At 40.7% G+C, this 19,303-nt stretch overlaps 1 protein-coding gene across 4 annotated transcripts in view; it reads right to left on the reverse strand.

Moving 5' to 3' along the window:
• dock1 (dedicator of cytokinesis 1) overlaps positions 1-19,303 on the reverse strand; it is a 237,588-nt gene that overhangs the window by 166,961 nt on the left and 51,324 nt on the right. For all 4 annotated transcript variants that reach the window (XM_061709031.1, XM_061709030.1, XM_061709029.1 and 1 more), the window contains exons 13-18: positions 15,359-15,484; positions 14,537-14,661; positions 10,591-10,689; positions 9,913-9,985; positions 4,136-4,239; positions 3,470-3,653 (exon numbers count right to left, since the gene is read on the reverse strand). In XM_061709031.1, coding sequence (XP_061565015.1) covers positions 3,470-3,653; positions 4,136-4,239; positions 9,913-9,985; positions 10,591-10,689; positions 14,537-14,661; positions 15,359-15,484 — 711 coding nt within the window. The remainder of the gene's footprint in view (positions 1-3,469; positions 3,654-4,135; positions 4,240-9,912; positions 9,986-10,590; positions 10,690-14,536; positions 14,662-15,358; positions 15,485-19,303) is intronic.

Below are 19,303 nucleotides of genomic sequence, written 5' to 3' on the forward strand. Positions count from 1 at the left end.
TTTTGTGCATGAAATCGTTGCAGCGCACAACAGACAAACAATGAATAATTTCTCCTTTTTTCTTCTAAGCACGTCTTTATTATAGAGCAGATATTTAACCGCAAGGTCACAGAAGGCCACTGTGTTAGTAGAGCTGCCGAAGGAAAGAGATTATTCTGAAATGAGGGGAATAAAAGGGATCCATGACACAAAACCTACTTCCACATGTTTGAAATTTAAAAATGTTTCTGCCTTAGAGATACAAAAAATTTTTATAAACAGGTATATGGAAGAGGAAAAGGGTTAACGAGGAGTGTGATAAACAAATAAAATAGGGAAAAATTGTATATTATACTTGCTTAAGATATGTTTAGATATTTATGTGGATATTTATGTAGTATATATTATATGTTGAGAGGGATAGTTATAATTATGTAATATGTTATATATTATGTATGTAGCATATTTATAGGGATATTTATTTCGTTTATATAGTGTATATTTATATAGATTTATATAATATTTGTATTTTCAATATATTGATATAATATTTATATTTAATATCATCATCATCGTTTATTAGTCAGACTCAAGGTCCATAATAAAAACATACAACACTCAATACATAAGAACACAAGATTAAAAAGATTAAAAGAGAGAGAGAGAGAGAACATATAGAAAACAGAGGTGAGCAATATATCACGTCACGTCTATATACTTATATGGATAATTATGTAGTAATAGGCATGTTTACGTAGTATTTATATAAACTATATTTATATGGATATTGTGTAGATATAATAATAGCAATAATGTAAATTTATAGAGTTATAAATGGGTAGGAAAAAGTGTAGACTTCTTCCTACTCCTTTTTCAAACCTATGTGCATATGAAGATGTTACTGTTTATTTTAATTTTTTTTTTTTATATACATGTTCAAATAAATTCATTCATTCATTCATGATTAACGTGGTCACTCAGTCCCTGCAAAACCAAAAACAACAAAGCCGTGCACATGACAAATCGAGGGAAGGAGAGAGCAAAGCCGACACTTTGAGATTCTGTTCAAAGTAACTGTGAAATCAGGTGTAAAAGCATTTGGCCGCTCAGACACAGCAAACCGGCTTTTCCATCAGTCCACACCGAGACAACCACCCTGTTGTGAACGCACCCTGGAAATGCCAGCACATCCCACAGGTTTTATATTGATGCCTGCGGGGATTTATAAAAAAAAAAAATGTCTAAAGGCTGCTGGTAACACAATGCGCCAAAATCCTTAATCCACGAGCCAAAGGGCAGAGATGGGGATTTCCGTAGCTTAGTAAGTGTAGATCTCCTTAAACCATGAGAAATACTAGGCAAAGAAATACTGCCAGAGTGACAGGAGTAAACAGAGCAGAGCAGTAGCTTCCTCAGCAGACATGGAGGAAATCCTAGTAACCAAGACTAAAGGAGACAAGAAGAAGTAAGGAAAGTGAAGTAGGTTGGAGGGAGACAGGAGAAAGAAAGCATCCATATGGAAATGTAACAGCACCAGCTAGAACAAACCAGTCCCTCGATATGACGCATGATTATCTAGCACAGATGTAGGGTCTACCTGGTTAAAATAAAGTGAAACATGTTGGTCTTCATTCAAAAGCTCTTTCTCTGAGTAAATATGAACAAACTTATCAGACTGTTGATCGATCTGGAAATAGCTGCTCCTCTGGACTGAAAAACAAGCTGACACACTGGTGTACACATTTATTCACTAAGCTTAGATCCATCTACGAAACTGCTAATATGGTAGGTATTAGGGCTGGGTAAAAATATTGAAAAATCGATGCATCGCAATTATTCCCACCCTAATTCAATATCGATTAAGCAAAGCCTCTGAATCGATTCACCCCCTGGCCAGTGGGGGCGCTGTGCGCAACATTTCCTTAACTTTTGTACTACAGTACAAATGCACAAGGATGAAATTCTTTGTTTTTTTTTTTTTGGGGGGGGGGGGGTTTGTTTGTTTTGTTTTCTTCTCTTTTATTGTTGTCTTTTACATGTACAAAATTAAATCAAACCAATCAATCAATCAATTGCTCAGTTCATTTCTATGTGAAGGAACATGCCACATGTTATAGGCATGAAAATAAAAATAATGAAAAATTGCCAACAGGTATTTGTGTATTTCTACGTCTTACTGAATCAAAGCATTTAAATCAATATCGAATCGAAATCGATTCGAAACCTAAAGAATCGAAATCAAATCGAATTGTAAGGTTCTTAACAATACCCAGCCCTAGTAGGTATGGTAGTATGGTATGGTATAATAATATGAGGAAAAACACATTAAAGGGGACCTATTATGGCATCTAATACCTATTTTAAACAGGCCTTGAATGTCTTAAAAACAAGCTTTTGATTGTTTTTGCTAAATAAATTAGAAATTCAGCCTCTGAGCCATGTCTTTATCTTCCCATTCTCTAACCTCATTATCTATGAGGGATTCTGAGTGGGCGGGGCTATGATAATGAGGCTCTGTGCTGATTGGCTGCCTGAATGACGCGATACACCACTACGAGAAAATGGCGGAAGCTCCGGCCGGCGGAGTTAGTTGTGGGCGTGGTGTCACGCATCGGAGGCCAACCGATGTAAATCGCTCCCGTCGTTACGTAACGACGGGAGCAGAATCTGAACGGCTCGTAGATCCACATCACACTGGATGGCTCATCCAGGTGGCTGTACAGACACTGCAGAATTTGGTTGCTTTCCTCCTTCTCTGAGTTGGCAGGCTGAGGGGAGACCACTTTATATATGTTAAAGACAGAGAAAACGTGTTTTTCATAATAGGTCCCCTTTAAGCTCCGCTGGCCAACATCTGTTAGAGATACCACGGACTAGATCAAGGAATTGGGGGGACCGTTATTTTGAAGTCGCTGGTCCAAGACTTTGGAACACACTAGCATCAGACTTACATACTCTCAGCAGCCTGGCTAAAACTAAACTCTTATCTATTTAGGATGCCATTCGACACCTAATAGTCACTTCTAAGGTCATCTTTAGCAATTCAGGATTTTATTTGGGTTTTTATTAGTGATTTTTAATTTTTGTGTGTTTTAATTATTACTGTTTGTTTTAGTATCTATTTGTTCTTAAACTTCTGTAAAGCCCTTTGGTCAACCTTGGTTGTTTAAATGTGCTATACAAATATTGGTTGGTTGGTTGGTTGATTGGTTCCCTCAATATAATCTACAAAGACCAGTTCTATGCTGACAAGTATGCCCAAGCCGAAAGAAAAACACCCAAGTCTGATGTAGAAATCAGCTTACTTTGCAACGTATAAATACTCAGATCTGAGAGGGTTGGTGCATCTGCTCATCTTTTGAGAGCGTCAGCAAGCTACGGTTGCCCGCGGCACCCTTTACGTAGCTCGCGTCGAGCTTCAGGAGAGGTGCTGTCCATGAGCGGATCAGAGAGAACATTGGTGGAAAACGTTTGTTGCATAAGTTATTACCGTTTTGTGTGAGCTTGGTGGAGCACACTAGGGTGGCGATCTGGAAGGAATCCTTGGTGATGGTGCAGATCCCCAGGTTCTGGGTGCTTTTCCCAGTGGTGGAGTAGCCCTTCTCTTCCAGCTCCAGCTTGGTGGAAGGCAGGTTTAGGTAAAGACACATATCCTCCAGCTTCTTTGATTCTGCCTGGTTTTCCAGCATAAGAACGTTGATGAGCAGAAATACAGAAATTCCTTTAAATACATTTTCTTTGGTTGCAGTGTTATGCTTCAGTTTGTCAGCAGCCTTAAATGAGGACAGCAACACAAAATAAAAGAATAAAGAGAGAATACAACAACAACAAAAAATGAAAAACAGAGAAAGCAAAGTCAAAGGACCATCTAACAGGGTGTGTATTTCCTGAATTAGCTTTTTAATTGACCTAAATGGGGGTCATATTACAAACTGTGTAATTAGGCGATGGATTTTGATTGGAATGTAATGAAATTTCATTGTGGGAGTTTATACAAACAAACTCCACAATTTGCAATAAAATGCAGTTAGTAACAAGATTTTCACCTACAGCTCAATGTTCATGTCACAAGGACACGCAGGCCACGTGTGAGCAGAGAAACTGGGACACAGCAGACTTATTTCTCACTACGTTAAAGGATGTTTTCCACATTTACCTTGTACACGATGAGGTCGTGCTCACCATCCCTCAGAGTGGTTCCATCATACCTCATCAGTCTCACGAAAGACAGGGCAAATATCTTCTCAGACTTATCTTTGGCTGTGGGAGGAGGAGAACAAAACGGCATGAGGAAACAATTGCAAGAATGGATGAAAACACTACAACCATACATTTGTGTGTGTGTGTGTGTGTGTGTGTGTGTGTGTGTGTGTGTGTGTGTGTGTGTGTGTGTGTGTGTGTGTGTGTGTGTGTGTGTGTGTGTGTGTGTGTGTGTGTGTCTAGAGACCTCAGTTATGTTGCATGTAAAATGTTTAAGTAGCTGACAATGCTGTCAGAAAAAGATTGAAAAGTCATGGCTTGTTTGGAGATGTTTCCGGGGGAAAAGCATCTTCTTTCTAAGAAGATGCATCTGAAGGAAGAATCCACACGACTTCTGGCAGAACAATTTGTTTTTGTAAAAAATCTTGCTTTTGTAAAAAGAAAAACAAACAGCGCTATCAGCACAAACATCTTGTACAAACAGCCGAGCACGTAGTCAAAGGGGGGTGATGACTTGCTGTCTGTCGAGCTTCTGTACTTTCATCCTCGAACATTCTGGAGATAAATATGAGGCCATCTGTCCTAAACAACTAAAGTTTGACTGAAACTCTACAAGCAAAACAACAGAAGAAGCTGAAAATGAAAAGAATCGAAGGGTTGCAGTCGTACAAGGTCTCCGTTGACCACTACCCACTGACCTAAGAGCCGCTGCTGTAAACATGATTTTAAATCACACTCAGCTACTTCAAAGCTGGATGGTATTTGCACACACCCGAGAGGAAGTGCTGCATTAAACTAAGGAGACAGTTATAATTTTATCACATAACCGAGTATTTCGATCGGGCATATATATCATCATTGTTGATCAACAAGCTTAATTTGTGTGCAGAGAAACGTGATTCAGCAAAAGTACATCTCAGATTCTATCGGCATTAATCCCCTCATTGGTTTGCTGCCTGCAACCTCGACTAAGAATAATTGCTGGGCTGTGAGAAATCAGTGGAGGGAAAACACTGTATGCATGCCACCCAGCGTTTCCAGCTACATTAGTGACTTCCTAAGGGCTCAAAGCTCTTCATTTGGGGGAGGAAAGGTCAAATCCAGGACAGAGCTTCTTCTTTAAGCCAATCAAGTCAAGCAGGTGGAAGAGTTTTGCAGAATTAGACCTCAGGTTGCTCCGAATCCCAATTCAGAAGGTTGTGCTATGACGACAGACGGAAAAGAAAGATAGGGGAATGTTCTCCAGCTGTGGCAGCATTATAACACTAACCATCTGCCTGCTGAGGCCTGGCGATGTTGGAACGGTAGTCATAGGCGATGCAATTCTCAACCAGGGGGCTGAGATACGGAGAACGCAGGCTCCACTCGTGGCCTCGACGGGTGGCTCTGTCACTGAGTGTTTCTACCAAACATTCACCACTTGCTATGAGCACATGGGGGCAAACAGTCACTTGTAAAGGCCTAGCAGCGCACGCTTTTTGCATACATCCTAATACTAGCGGTCTTGGGTACTGTTATTTTTAAAAGTAACAAATTATAGGATTGCTTCCATTAAAAAGTAGTTGCATTACCAAGCTAAGCGACGTGGCGTTACCTTTCCCCTTTTCAGGTCAATAGGAAGTTAAAAAGTCATATAGTCAAGTTATAAAGTCAAAGTACATCCACCTTTAAATGTACTGACACTGTCTAAATGGAGTCTGATTTATGATCGCTTACCTATAACTCAGCCGGGTTACGGTTTAGTGTAGGGATCAATAGCCAAACAGATTATATTGATGATCTTATAGAGAACCAGTATCTTGAGAGTTTATATTGACAGAATTTCTTCCACCACATAATATGCACCGACTTCCACCTGAACGGCAGCTTCAGGACAATAAAACGCCAGCGGCCGCTGCTTTTTGAAGCCGTCACCAGCGTTGTGGGGGTTATGCTGAGCCTGCAGGTGTTTCGTCACATCTGAAGGAGAGTTCTTCACTGACTGACAGACGCTTATCAACAAGGCACAATACCGCAAGTTTTTTTGCTGTGAAGTTGCTGTGGTGCTTATTTCCACTCATGCATTCAAAACCATTTAAGAAACCCACAAATAAAAAAGTATTTTGGTCCAGCTGAGAGAGGAGAGGACCGGACATCTGCTACAAACGCTTCTACTTTTCCTTTCTTATTTCTTCTCTTTTTTTGTGTGATTATAAAATAATCATATAGATACAGCCAAATGTTAACAGTTACAAGCTCCAAAACCCACCTGTTAGATTATTAATCACAGCATGAAAAAGTTATCTGAGTTACACTGAGCAGCGATTCATGTCTTTCAAGGATTAAAACACAGTTTAGACCATCTGTTTTTGCATTCAGAAACATGCCGCTTTCAGAAAAAGGGGTAATATATAACCTCGGGACACTTCTGACACTTCTTAGAGCAAAACAAACATAGCCAATACAGAAAGTGAAACATAAGCCTGTTAAAAAAAATTTGATAGATCTGGTCAATTTGGACTCAAAACCTTTCCTGGTGGGATCTTTTGAACTGCAGAAAGCACAGTAGTGAAGTGGAAGAGATGAGCATTGCATGTTCGCACGTGCTCAGCTGGCCCAGCAATCATAAACTCAGCAGGAAAAACCAGGCGCATCAAAGGAGGAAGGCTGTGCACTCCCCGCTGACCATCACGTGCTGCCATATGTTCACATGCATTATTTACTCCTGAATAAAGTTTCAAAATATTTTATATGAGGAACTTTGAGTATCTTCCTGCTTTGAAAAACAAATAGGCCGATATGAGAATGAACATTTAACTCTGACACACAGTGACAAGAGAGATGAATTGCATCAGCTGGAGCTGTTGTCTATTGTTTCTGGTGATCAAATTCAGTTGGGAAATCCAATGAAGTCAAACTCAACAGGCTCATAAAACAAAGAGGGTGAAATACTGAAGTAATTTAGTCACTGAAGGCTGTTATGACATGCGTAAGACACGGTGCACAGGTGCTGACATCTACTGATGGGATTTAATGCATTGAGATTCATGTGTTTGCACACATGAGTCTCGATGCATTGAAATACAGTGGGGGAAGAAAGTATTTAGTCAGACACCAATTGTGCAAGTTCCCTGTAATTTTCATCAGAGGTAACTTCAACTATGAGAGACAGAATGGGGGGAAAGAATCCAGGAAATCACATTGTAGGATTTTTGCTGAATGAATTGGTAAATTCCTTGGTAAAATAAATATTTGGTCACCTACAAACAAGCAAGATTTCTGGCTTTCACAGACCTGTAACTTCTTCTTTAAGAGGCTCCTCTGTCCTCCACTTGTTACCTGTATTAATAGCACCTGTTTTAACTGGTTATCAGTATAAAAGACACCTGTCCACAACCTCAAACAGTCGCACTCCAAACTCCACTATGGCCAAGACCAAAGAGCTGTCAAAGGACGTGAGAAACAAAATTGTAGACTTGCACCAGGCTGGGAAGACTGAATCTGCAATAGGTAACAGCTTGGTGAGAAGAAATCAACTGTGGGAGCAATTATTAGAAAATGGAAGACATACAAGACACTGATAATCTCCCTCCATCTGGGGCTGCACGCAAGATCTCACCCCGTGGGGTAAAAATGATCACAAGAACGGTGAGTAAAGATCCCAGAACCAGACCGGGACCTAGTGAATGACCTGCAGAGAACTGGGACCAGAGTAACAAAGGAGCCATCAGTAACACACTACGATCAGGGACTCCCCCTGCTTAAACCAGTACATGTCCAAGCCCGTCTGAAGTTTGCTAGAGAGCATTTGGATGATGCAGAAGAGGATTGGGAGAATGTTATATGGTCAGATGAAACCAAAATAGAACTTTTTGGTAGAAACACAACTTGTTGTGTTTGGAGGAGGAAGAAATCTGAGTTGCATCCAAAGAACATTATACCTACTGTGAAGCATGGGGGTGGAAACATCATGCTTTGGGGATGGTTTTCTACAAAGGGACCAGGACAACTGATCCGTGTAAGGGAAAGAATGAATGGGGCCAAGTATGGTGAGATTTAGAGTGAAAACCTCCTTCCATCAGCAGGACATTGAAGATGAAACGTGGCTGGGTCTTTCAGCATGACAATGATCCAAACACATCGCCTGGGCAACGAAGGAGTGGCTTCGTAAGAAACATTTCAAGGTCCTGGAGTGGCCTAGCCAGTCTCCAGATCTCAACCCCGTAGAAAATCTTTGGAGGGAGTTGAAAGTCCGTGTTGCCCAGCGAAAGCCCCAAAACATCACTGCTCTAGAGGAGATCATGGAGGAACGGACCAAAATACCAGCTACAGTGGGGAAAACCTTGTGAAGACTTACAGAAAACATTTGACCTCCGTCATACCAACAAAGGGTATATAAGTATTGGGATGAACTTTTGTTATTGACCAAATACTTATTTTCCACTATAATTTACAAATACATTCTTTAAAAAAAAATCACACAATGATTTTCTGGATGTTTTTTTTCCATTTTGTCTCTCATAGTTGAGATATACCTGTGATGAAAATTACAGGCCGCTCTCATCTTTTTAAGTGGGAGAACTTGCACAACTGGTGTCTGACTAAATACTTTTTTGCGCCACTGTACATGGGACATTAAGTCCTTGAGGACTTTGCATTGCATTGAATCACATTTTATTCATCTCAAAAGGAATCAAGACAGTTTATTAAATATTCCAAATAAACACAGATAGTCATTATCGATATTAATTATAAGAGGCTTTTTGCAGCAGGTAGAAAAATCCCTTGCACCAAACCTCATGAATGAGTCAAAAACAGTTACAATTGATTTGTATATTTAGTTTCTCCCACACTGTACTAGTACTTACTGGGACATTAAATACCTTCCAAAAGATCCAAAGTGAATCAGCTATTCCACCTTTTAACAGGTACCTCTATCGTATGTTGCATGATGCTAAAGTTTGAGAGCATAAGCACACCTTCATAGTCCCAGAATCGTTTGAGGTGCCTTTTCTAAAGCAGCCATGACAGTTGGATCGCAATAAAAATAAAATAAAAAGATACTAACAATATTAGTCTATAGAGAGGCACAGGCTCTCCAGGTGGATGATAAACCAGCATGAAGCTCTGTGGACTAGCACATTCCCTCAAACCCCGTCCACGCAGGTGAGAAGGGAACATAGCTGGAGGATTCTGGGACCAGATGACCACAGCACCAGCAGATCAAAGAGTGGGTACACCTTCCTGTGATTATATCCTTGAAGTTCTTTGAATAATTTGACATACAGTACATACACCTGTCAGAGCTCCTCTAAGCCTCAAAAAAACCTTCCTCCCCTGCACTTCTCCAGATGTGGGAGGAAAAGCGTGAACATCTGGCAAGACAAGTCATATAATATGCTTATTCCATCATTTTACACTGTCAGAATTAAGAAAACAAATGAAAAACCATGAGTGGGTACCAACAATAGCTGTTTTAATCTGCAAACTGGGCAAAATAAATAAGTTCTTTTAAGGCATTTTTTTCAAACCCCGGCTGCAGTCTCTGACAAGCCACTCCGTGCTGCTGCTTCATACAGGGGCAGTTAATACCTCTGATTCATGTGCCAAAGGCTGACAGACCAAGTATTTATCACAGTGCAACACATCTGCTTTGGATACCTTCCATTATGTTTGATGTACATAAATAGGCAGCGAGTTGTAAAGCTGGCCGTTTGAAAAAGCGATATTTCCAAAGATGACATTTATACTCACAATCCTGTGACGAGCGGTGGCGGAAGGTGAAGCGCAAATGGCTCCGGTTCACGTCTTCAATGGGAATAGCGACCTGAGATAAAGGACAGAACGGACCGCGTGACATTCAGACTCAGGAAAACACGTGTCATCGAGCAAATGTTTGGGATTATATGGTTGTGTGATTGGCTACATGGCTACATTATCAAAAAAGCGGCAGCTGTTAAAGTCGCATGAATCAATAATTTTACAAGACATGAACCACGACATCAGCTTTTTATCTGCATCACACCGTGAACAAAATCCCGAGATGTGAACCTATTCATCCTTGTATTTACGCAGAAACTATCAGCAGGGCATAAAATCTGTGCAATCACACCCCTATTGAGCCGTCATCATCACCGACAACAATGCAAAGCAATAACATCGGGCACTCGTGTTTGTGTTAGAGTAAAAGACTTTCTATTTGCAACCGACAGATCAATCCAGGTTGAAAGATATCAGAATCTTCCTTTTAGTGGGTCAATACTCAGCAGACAGCAAATATCTTCAAATTACTGGCAATAAAACCCAGTGCTGTGATGATTGATTCATTTGAATGAACTCAACTGACGCATCACAGTTATGCAGGAATATAATGAAGAGTGCAAAATAATGAATAATGAACAACAAGTGAAAAAGGCGAGTAGATAAACACACCTTTATTGTTTCAAACCAACGTGGCTGCTTTACTTGGTAGTAGATGACGGACTTGTACTCGTTAATGCCGTCATCTCCAGCTCCAGGGAAGATCGCGTTCTGCACAGAAAGAGGGAAAGAACAACACATCAACCCCCGTTTTAAGTTCCTTTTAAAGTGGCGCAGTTATGATGGCTGATCTATTATCGTTCAGTCCAAAGATTAGCGCAGCCACTAAATGTGGAAAATTGACTCGCGCTTATGTCATAAAGAAAACTCCCTCGGGCGGAAAACTTTAATCTAGCAGAATAGTGTTTAAAAGTCTGGATGCACTTTATGCATGAGCACCTGTGTGTTGGCTGCCAATCTCAAGACGGCACCGTGGAAGAAATAAATTAGAATTTAATTATTTAAAAAGGAGCTGCAGGGGCTCCTGCCCGGCGAAAGGGGGAAAGGGAGGCCGAGCGCAGGAAAAGCAGACGGATCTGACCATATAAATCGGTCTTCCCACTAGGTTGCCCTGTGTCTTGACAACAAGTCTGGGTGTTTTTGTAAAATGCTGCATGCCCCACTAAGGGGAACTGGCAAGAAGGAAGGAATGACATTGGGTGGCACACATCACATGTTTTTTTTTTTAGCAATCCGTGCTCAACCAGCCTAGCTCTTTCCTCCAAATACTCCAGCTGACTCCATGACCTGCTAGTGTATTCCTGCTGAAATACTCCTACACTAATAGTATCCGACAACCGGCAATTATGAAGAATAACAGCCCCCCCCAGCTGTTAAATCTAAATCTAGCAATTGTAGCCCTTCAGTAAGTGACCAGGATTCCCTATGGATCCATGGTTTGGAGAGGCTACTGAGGTCTAGCTGTGGGTGAGAGGTTTTCAAGGTGTGCCAAGACGTCAAGCTGAGAAAAGCCCAGCGTCTGGCATCCCGGATCACAAATCCTTTTTTGAAACTGCGGAGGGATGGCAGCGCGCAGAGTTAGAGAGATGAAAACAGAAAGATCTAGAAAAGGAAGAAGAATAGAGCCTGAAGGGCCACGTCATGGTTTTCCGCTCCTGCTTGCAGGTCCACGGGCCTCTCGCACGGCCTCCACCCATGCGTGAGGCCCGTGGGATGTTAATATTGACATCTACACCAGTAGACAAGGATCCATCGGGTCCCTCTGCAGCAGACCTCACACAGCCCAATAATTTGCATCAGTGGAGCTTGAGTGCACTAAGTGTGGAGATCAATCTTCCGTTCAGAGGGGAAGAAAAAAAACAAAAAACACCAGGCCAAAAACAAGAACAAAGAATAACATGGATGCTTGTTTTTAGCAGCGACTTAGGAGATCAGCCTGTTATCCAAACCCCTACATTGATCTGTAGATGGATTCATTCATGCCCAGACAGAGCTGACCTCAAATGTAAAAAGGATGCAATGTATGCACATCGGTGCCAATCAAGCCACAGGAAAAGCCATGAAAGGCTATTTTTTTATGTAAAAAAATCTGTTTTGTATTTCAATCTATCGTGGAATACTACCCCAGAATGGCTCTGCACTTGTGCCAGCCTGTTGCAGCAGCTCTTATCTCTTACTTTGTGCCATCTGTAGATTTTCTACTGAGCTTTTCTCCATTAAAACACTGATTTTTTTTCCTACAATGGTTTGGAGCATCCTGGCGCTTTCTAACATCTGCCATGATAAGTAACCTTAACAACAGGATAGACGTTAACATCTGGGCTAATCTGATTAAGCCTTCAGAAAGCCATCTAATGCCAGAGGTACTATCACAAGTCCAGAAGGAGCCATGAACGGTGTAGGGCTGGAGAGGAACAGAGAAAGGGAGGAGGAAGCTCAAACCATGTCTCAGTGGGAATGTTGGGGGTGCAGTTTTCTGAGTATTAAGTGTGAAACACTTAATACTCAGAGACGTGGCTGCAGGAACATATCCAGACTCTCTCCGATGCTGCAGGCGACGTCATCGTCTCAGTTGACGTCACACTAAAAGCACAAAACTCCTAAGCTCTCATAGCAACCTCCAGAGGCTGTAACCATGCTCCCTCTGCCTGTTGCACGTCCAATTTTCCAAATGTTTGTCAACCGATGTTTACTTTTGTTTTACTCTGTCGATTTATTTTTCTTCCCATAATATTTCAAATTAGTTCAATACTGAAACCTGTTTTTCAAAGACTAATAAAACATCTAAAAGCACATTTGCAGTAATATTAAGGTGAGGGGTATTAAAAAAAAAAAAAAAAATCACGATGCCACTAAAACTGCAGCACACTGAAATGACAGACAAGAAGCAACATTGTCTCTTATCTCAGAAGCAGAAATTCCTTCAGTCTATTTAAGTTCAGGAAGGAAGCGGGAGACTTCAACCAATTAGCACTGATCCCTGGAAGGATGAACTGATGAGATACAGCACTTCTAAGGGAAGTTGGAGGGGAGGGGGACTCCAGGGCTACGACAACAAGATGGGCACGACTCTGCGCCACTTGATCAATGTTGACTGCTGTCACAGACTTCAGTGATTAGACCCGATATATGCTGCGACAGCCGTGGCAGCTGATATTCACCACTGTTGTTCTTATGACACTGAATATAACGGGCGGGGGGTCTTTTATCTCATTCAGCTCCTTGCAGATTATTTATGTGGATGGATTTTAAAGTTACACATCTGTTAGCTTTCGTATGGAACACGTCTATATGTGTGCACATCAACTATACAGATGGTTGTGCTGTAATAAACAGTATAGGTGCTGGCAGATGCTTACTTGAAATGTAACACCTTCTATTTCTGAGTCTGCAGTATTTTTCAAACTGCATAACAGACCTGCACTCAAATATTTCCTAACCAATATTTCCTGCTTAGCTGCTTGTATGGATACTAAAAAATCTGATGCTGCACTGAATAACTAACTCAGCTCCAACTACTTCCAGCAACAGCTTTCTCTGTTCTAAGGGCTGAAAGTAATATATAGAAAATTGGTATGTACTGCACTCTGACTTCCTCCTGCTGAGACTCCACACACACACACACACACACACACGCACGCACGTGCACGCGCACACGCACGCGCACACGGCCCTCATATCCAAGTGCTTTAAAGCGCTCATATCCCCTATGAACTTTTGGATGGTGCAGAACAAGAAGTGAAGTCAACGGGGAGTTTCAATAATTAAACATGAGAAAAAAAGGGTCATTGAGACGCGAGATGAAACAAAAGTTTCATTAGGATATTAGACACTGCTGGGTTTGGCACATGATTAAAAAAAAAAAAAAAAAAACAAAGTTAACCGAACTCTTGAGAGAGACTTCATTTCACATTCTCCAACACAGAAATTGGCAGCCACCACAAGGATTCGTGTTTAATTGTTTCCACTTGTCGTTGGATTTTGAAGCGATTTTTTAATGCAATTAATGATATGAATCTGAAAATTTGATTTCCAAATTTCCTTATTAAGGGAAACAACATGTGCTATAATAACTAATATTAAAATAATGAACTGCTGACTGACACCAGTAACCTGCAATGAGAAGCACTAATACATTTTGAAGCAGTCAAAGATAAGACATATAAGATTTAATACATCTTCTCACTATTCCAGCCACACACAGCCCCCCCACACATGCTCAAGTCTGTGACTTCATCCAACGAGGAAGCAGATTCTTAGAGTGGTGAGGCAAATTTTAGGCAACTCAATCAAATACAAAGCACCAATATTGCGTTCTCTCGTCACTGACAGGTGGCAAAAGCGTACAGTACGGTCTGTGTATCACACCGCTTTATAGCAGTCCTGTTTGGTTAAGCAGCTTTCTGAGCGGTGTGCGATAAAAGAAAGCCGGGGAAATCACAGACTGTCTGGGAGACCGATTGGTTCTAGTGCTTCTGTCCTGAATGCTGAGAGGGAGCTCAGCTCATGGGGAAGGGAGGGGAAGAAAGGAAAGAAAAAAAGGGAAAGAAATTCATACCTCCAGTCTCTTGCCATCTTCATCATACACAGACATGGTCACCTCAACATTTTTGGGTGTCTTCTTACTCCCCTTGTCAAAATCTCCCTGGACCAGAGTCACATAGATGTCGTTTCGAACGTCACCTTTGGAAAACAGAACCAGACGTCAGAAACATTCACTTCTGCAGGTGATTTTGACAAAAACTAATATCAAAATGTTAATTTAGTATAATATGTCTCTCAAGATTTTTCTTAAAGGTATTGTGACATGAAAAACAAATTTTTCTTGATTTTTTGTGTTTTGTTGGGTGTCTTGACATCAATTACACCCAAAAAACAACGAACTTTTAACATTCAGTGTATTGTGTGCTTTCTGGGATTTTCCGCATAACTATGCAAAAACGGCGCATCTGGTTTGGTGGCGGGCCGTGACGTCACGGCCCGCTAAATCACCGCCCCCTCCACCCAGCTCCCTGCCTCCTCTCCTCTCCAGCGCACCATAAAGGCTGATTTATGGTTCCGCGTTACACCGACACAGAGCCTACGGCGTAGGGTACGCGGCGACGCGTACGCTGAACCCTACCCGTTTTTCACGGCGCAAAAAACACCGTCATAAAAAGCCAGGAATGGAGTACTGGAGTGAAGTTTTTCTTGTTACACCCTTTTAGACACATTTGAGGGATGTTGGCCAAGACTTTTAATAGTGTTAAAAGCATGTTAAAAATGATGTCACAATACCTTTAACACCTTCATGTAAATCCCATCCCACTCTTTACAGGTCTAAAGCTCTGGACATGTCATCTAAAAAGGAGAGTTTCAGAGTGCTTTCAAAATACTCAACCTGGCATAATTATCTCAGGGAAGCCCATTTTGCGCGCCACGGCTGTTGATCGATCCACCAGGTGAGGGAAGTCTTTCCTTATCTGATGGATGTCCCCAGGAAGCAGCTTTAAAGTCACCCACAGGCCTGGTAACGCAAACACAACCAGCACGGACCAAGATTACTTCATGAGAGGACGGCACAAAAGACAGTGTGCCATGAAAATAAACATGAACTTGATATTTTGCTCTTTTCCATTGACAAAGTGATACCTAATTGCATTACAATGAAGATAAAAACAACAATGTTAAAAATGGAACCGTAAAATAAATGTAAAATGCTGAAAGCAGAAACGGCAGCTTTATAAAGTGCATATAATCTAATTATAAGGGTCATATTGCATATTGAATTATATTGCATAATAGCAGGATATCTGAATTTTACACAGACTAAAAGTATGTAATTTTTACTTTACATAGAGTTAAAAAAACAACTGATAAGCCTGACTTTAATTTCCGAATCCGTAAACGATTCGAATAAAATAGAGAACAGTGTGAATGATTATAAATTACAGCTATTGGAGAATAAATAAACCGCATTAGCTGTTATTTTACACACAAAGCTTGAATACGCAGCTATAATTTACAACAATTATGAAATAGAATAAGCCGTGTATCCATGTGTAATATACAGTAATTCATTATAATAATCCTGCTCTATACCCCAAAGCAAAGAACATACATGAAGACTTCATCTGAAGGTTCTTGTTCCCTTTATGAAAATAAGTACAATTTATGGTGGAATATTGAAATGCACAGATAAAAATAATTGCTCTTGGAAAGCCTGAATAGGGGTCTTAAGGGGACTTTGATGGCTCCTATTTTACAACAGTTTAATCACAGTCACTGCCCTGCTTTGCTTTGTTTTGTTTCTGGCTTTTTTTTTTCGTCGTAGTTGGAAGCAAAAACATATTGTCTCCTTATTCTGAAATTCAAAGCTTTAAATTTTAAATATGGCATCTCTCCCTATGAATATTATATTCTCTCAGGGAAAAGAAACAGCACCGTGTCACAGTTTTGAACGAGACGTCCCTAAACAAAGCATCCAATTAAAGCAATGTGTGGAGCAACGACTTTTACTGCACAACTTTAAGATGGCAGATTTTACAAGCTACAGGGGATTTTGGAAATACGATGACTAGGACAGAAAGTTGGGGCGAAAGTATATGCTGGGAACAGGCCACTAAATCAGATACGCTCCGTGCTGAAAGCCCCAACCATGAAGGCTCCAGGTAATCTCAAAAGCACCACCGCCAGGCCAGAGCCAATTTTGAAGGTGACGTTTCTTCCTTGGGTTTTTTTTTCAGCCCCCATTTCCTGTGTTAAAACAGAGGAAAGGGCCCCCTTAAAGGGTCTAAGTCCTTATAAAAAGGTTCCCGCAGTCGAAATGCAGCTTTTCACTTTGCAGACCATGCATTATTATGAGTGACACATCCCCCACTTGCCAAGCTGGAAGCCTTTTATATGCAACCATGACCCCAACAGCTGCTATCAGTGCTCCACTGTTCTTCTCAGTGTGGGTCGGAGCAGACCTGACATTTACTCAAGTACATCTTCATTGGACATGACAGTGCCGTGGAGAGTATAATGTTATACTCCTCCTCCCAGCAGCAAAAATCCCTGAGATGGATAAGATTGTTCTTCCAACCACAGATGTCAAATTACTGATAAGAGTTGGTGCTTCCAGACGACCCGGCAGCTCATTTAACAGATGGATCACAGAGATACTGTAGTCATGGAAACAAAAGCCACTATTTATGGTAAGAGCAGTCATTTACACTTTGAGCACATTGAACCAATACTATTATTTTTAATGGCAATATGGACAGTCTCGATATCTAATAACATGTGTTCCAATAAACTATGTGTGTAATGGTCCCCTTAAGCCTTATTACTATTTGGAAGCCCCATAAAAGGATTTTCAACAAATAATTAGCAAGGACTAAAAGATGAAAAATAATACTGATAACTTGATGATGGGTACAAGTTTCTAATAAATCACTCCTGGTGTCAGCACTAAGTAATAAGTTGCTGACAGAAACTGCAGTCCTTAGCCAGGTTGTTTAACATAAATAATATTGCCTTCAGCCGAAACTAGGGAATGGTTGACAAATATTACTCATTAATGCACTTAAAAAAAGGATGAATGAGGCTTTTCTCAATTTTTACTGTTAATCAGTTCTGCCCATTATATTTATGACAATCACATCGCCCTAGGCTGGCCTGGCTGAAGTTATTCAATACATCACTACAATTGTTGTGTAATAAAAACTGCAAGGAATAACTGAAACACCCAGAATGTACTTACATTGAAACATAAGTAGACAGACCTCGAACTACTTAACTAAACATTTGACTGCCTGCTATGTGAAAATTTGTGCTTTGGGTTGCTTCTGCTTCTTATGTACATTTTTATAAAACACCATCTTCTGGTTTGGAGGATTTGGTCCACACTAAGTTTAAAAATGAGGTAAATACAATTTCAGAGAAACAACAACATGACATATTATACCGTGGCATATACAGTATAAACCAGGCAAAAATCCACAACAAAAAAAGGTCTTCATGTAATTTTTTACATCGACCGACGTGGGGTGGCGTATCGAGCCGTCTCGTGAATAACTCACCTCCGAGGTTAGTCTTAACTGCAGGTCAGGTCTGAAGTAGACAGAATTAACGCAGGGTGGTGGGTCGGGGTGGGATTTGTTGATGAGAACAGCCCACGAGGGAAGTTTTTTTTTTTTTATTTATTGTTATTATTATTTATTGTTATTTTATAAAATAAGGAAACAGCTGATGAGAGTAACAATAGCAGCAGGACGTCACAGGTAGGACCTATATTTGCAAGATGAGTAACTGGGGAGACAAGGAGAGCTTTAAACACGCGTTCATCATCCAGAGATAATAGCGGGATCCAATCTAAAAAACACCTAGCGCTTTCTGGAACCACCTTTAGCGGTAATAACTTGAAGTTATTGGCCAAAAGTTTGTCACAAAGTACTCCAATCAAGTTACTTTTGCAGGCATTCATTTGTACATAACTCTATAAAAAGGTCCTGCCAAAACATTCACATCTAGTTAAGGTTTGAATTCTTAAAGTTGCAGTTGGCAAGTTTATCTTTGTCATATTTTCCTTAAACTTCCACTATTTTCTGATAATATTACATAAACTAGTTAATTTTGGATACAAATTCACTACTGTGGTGGCATCAACTGCAGCTCACAATGCAGTTTGCAAGTTTCTGCCGCTTCTCCTGCAGCTCCTCCAATCACAGACAGGGGGCGTGCTTGCCAAACGTCAATTAGAATCAAACACACAACAAATACACAACGCCCTCCCCTCCAGCTCAGTGCTTCATGTAAATATTTGCATGCAACCGCTTCAGGAAAAGTAGATGTGAAGCGGTTTGCTGAAGCGGTTTGCCAAAACGGCAGACAAACACTGCAGGCAAAGTTGCAGATTTTTCTGAGGCAGTTACTACTTAAACATGCAGGTAAAGTAAGCAGAAGAAGCCTGTTACAGAGAAGCAAGCCAAAAAGAAAAACTGACGTACTATCCGAATTAAAACTCGGGCGAATGGAATAGCATTTTAGCAATGGAGGGCTGCAGGAGTTGAAGGGTTTCTTCTTGACAGGTAATCATCCCAGTTTGGCTTGTCTCCAGTTTAATTGTGGGCGTTTAAGAGCAGACTAAGTGTTTACTATTAGGCATACAGCAATGCCTGCACATTGTAAAAAGACAAAGATTCTGGTCTAAGATAAGTCAAATGTTTGTTTTATTATGCTGAGAAGCTCAGTTGGCTTGTGTTTATTAATTTAAATATTTGAATGTCATTAGTATATGTTGTTATGGTCTTCAAGCCCAAAGGAGAGGTTGGGATGAACCAATGTGTTCAAATTTTCTCGC

Source organism: Cololabis saira, chromosome 19, assembly GCF_033807715.1.
Source record: "Cololabis saira isolate AMF1-May2022 chromosome 19, fColSai1.1, whole genome shotgun sequence".
Taxonomy (NCBI): domain Eukaryota; kingdom Metazoa; phylum Chordata; class Actinopteri; order Beloniformes; family Belonidae; genus Cololabis; species Cololabis saira.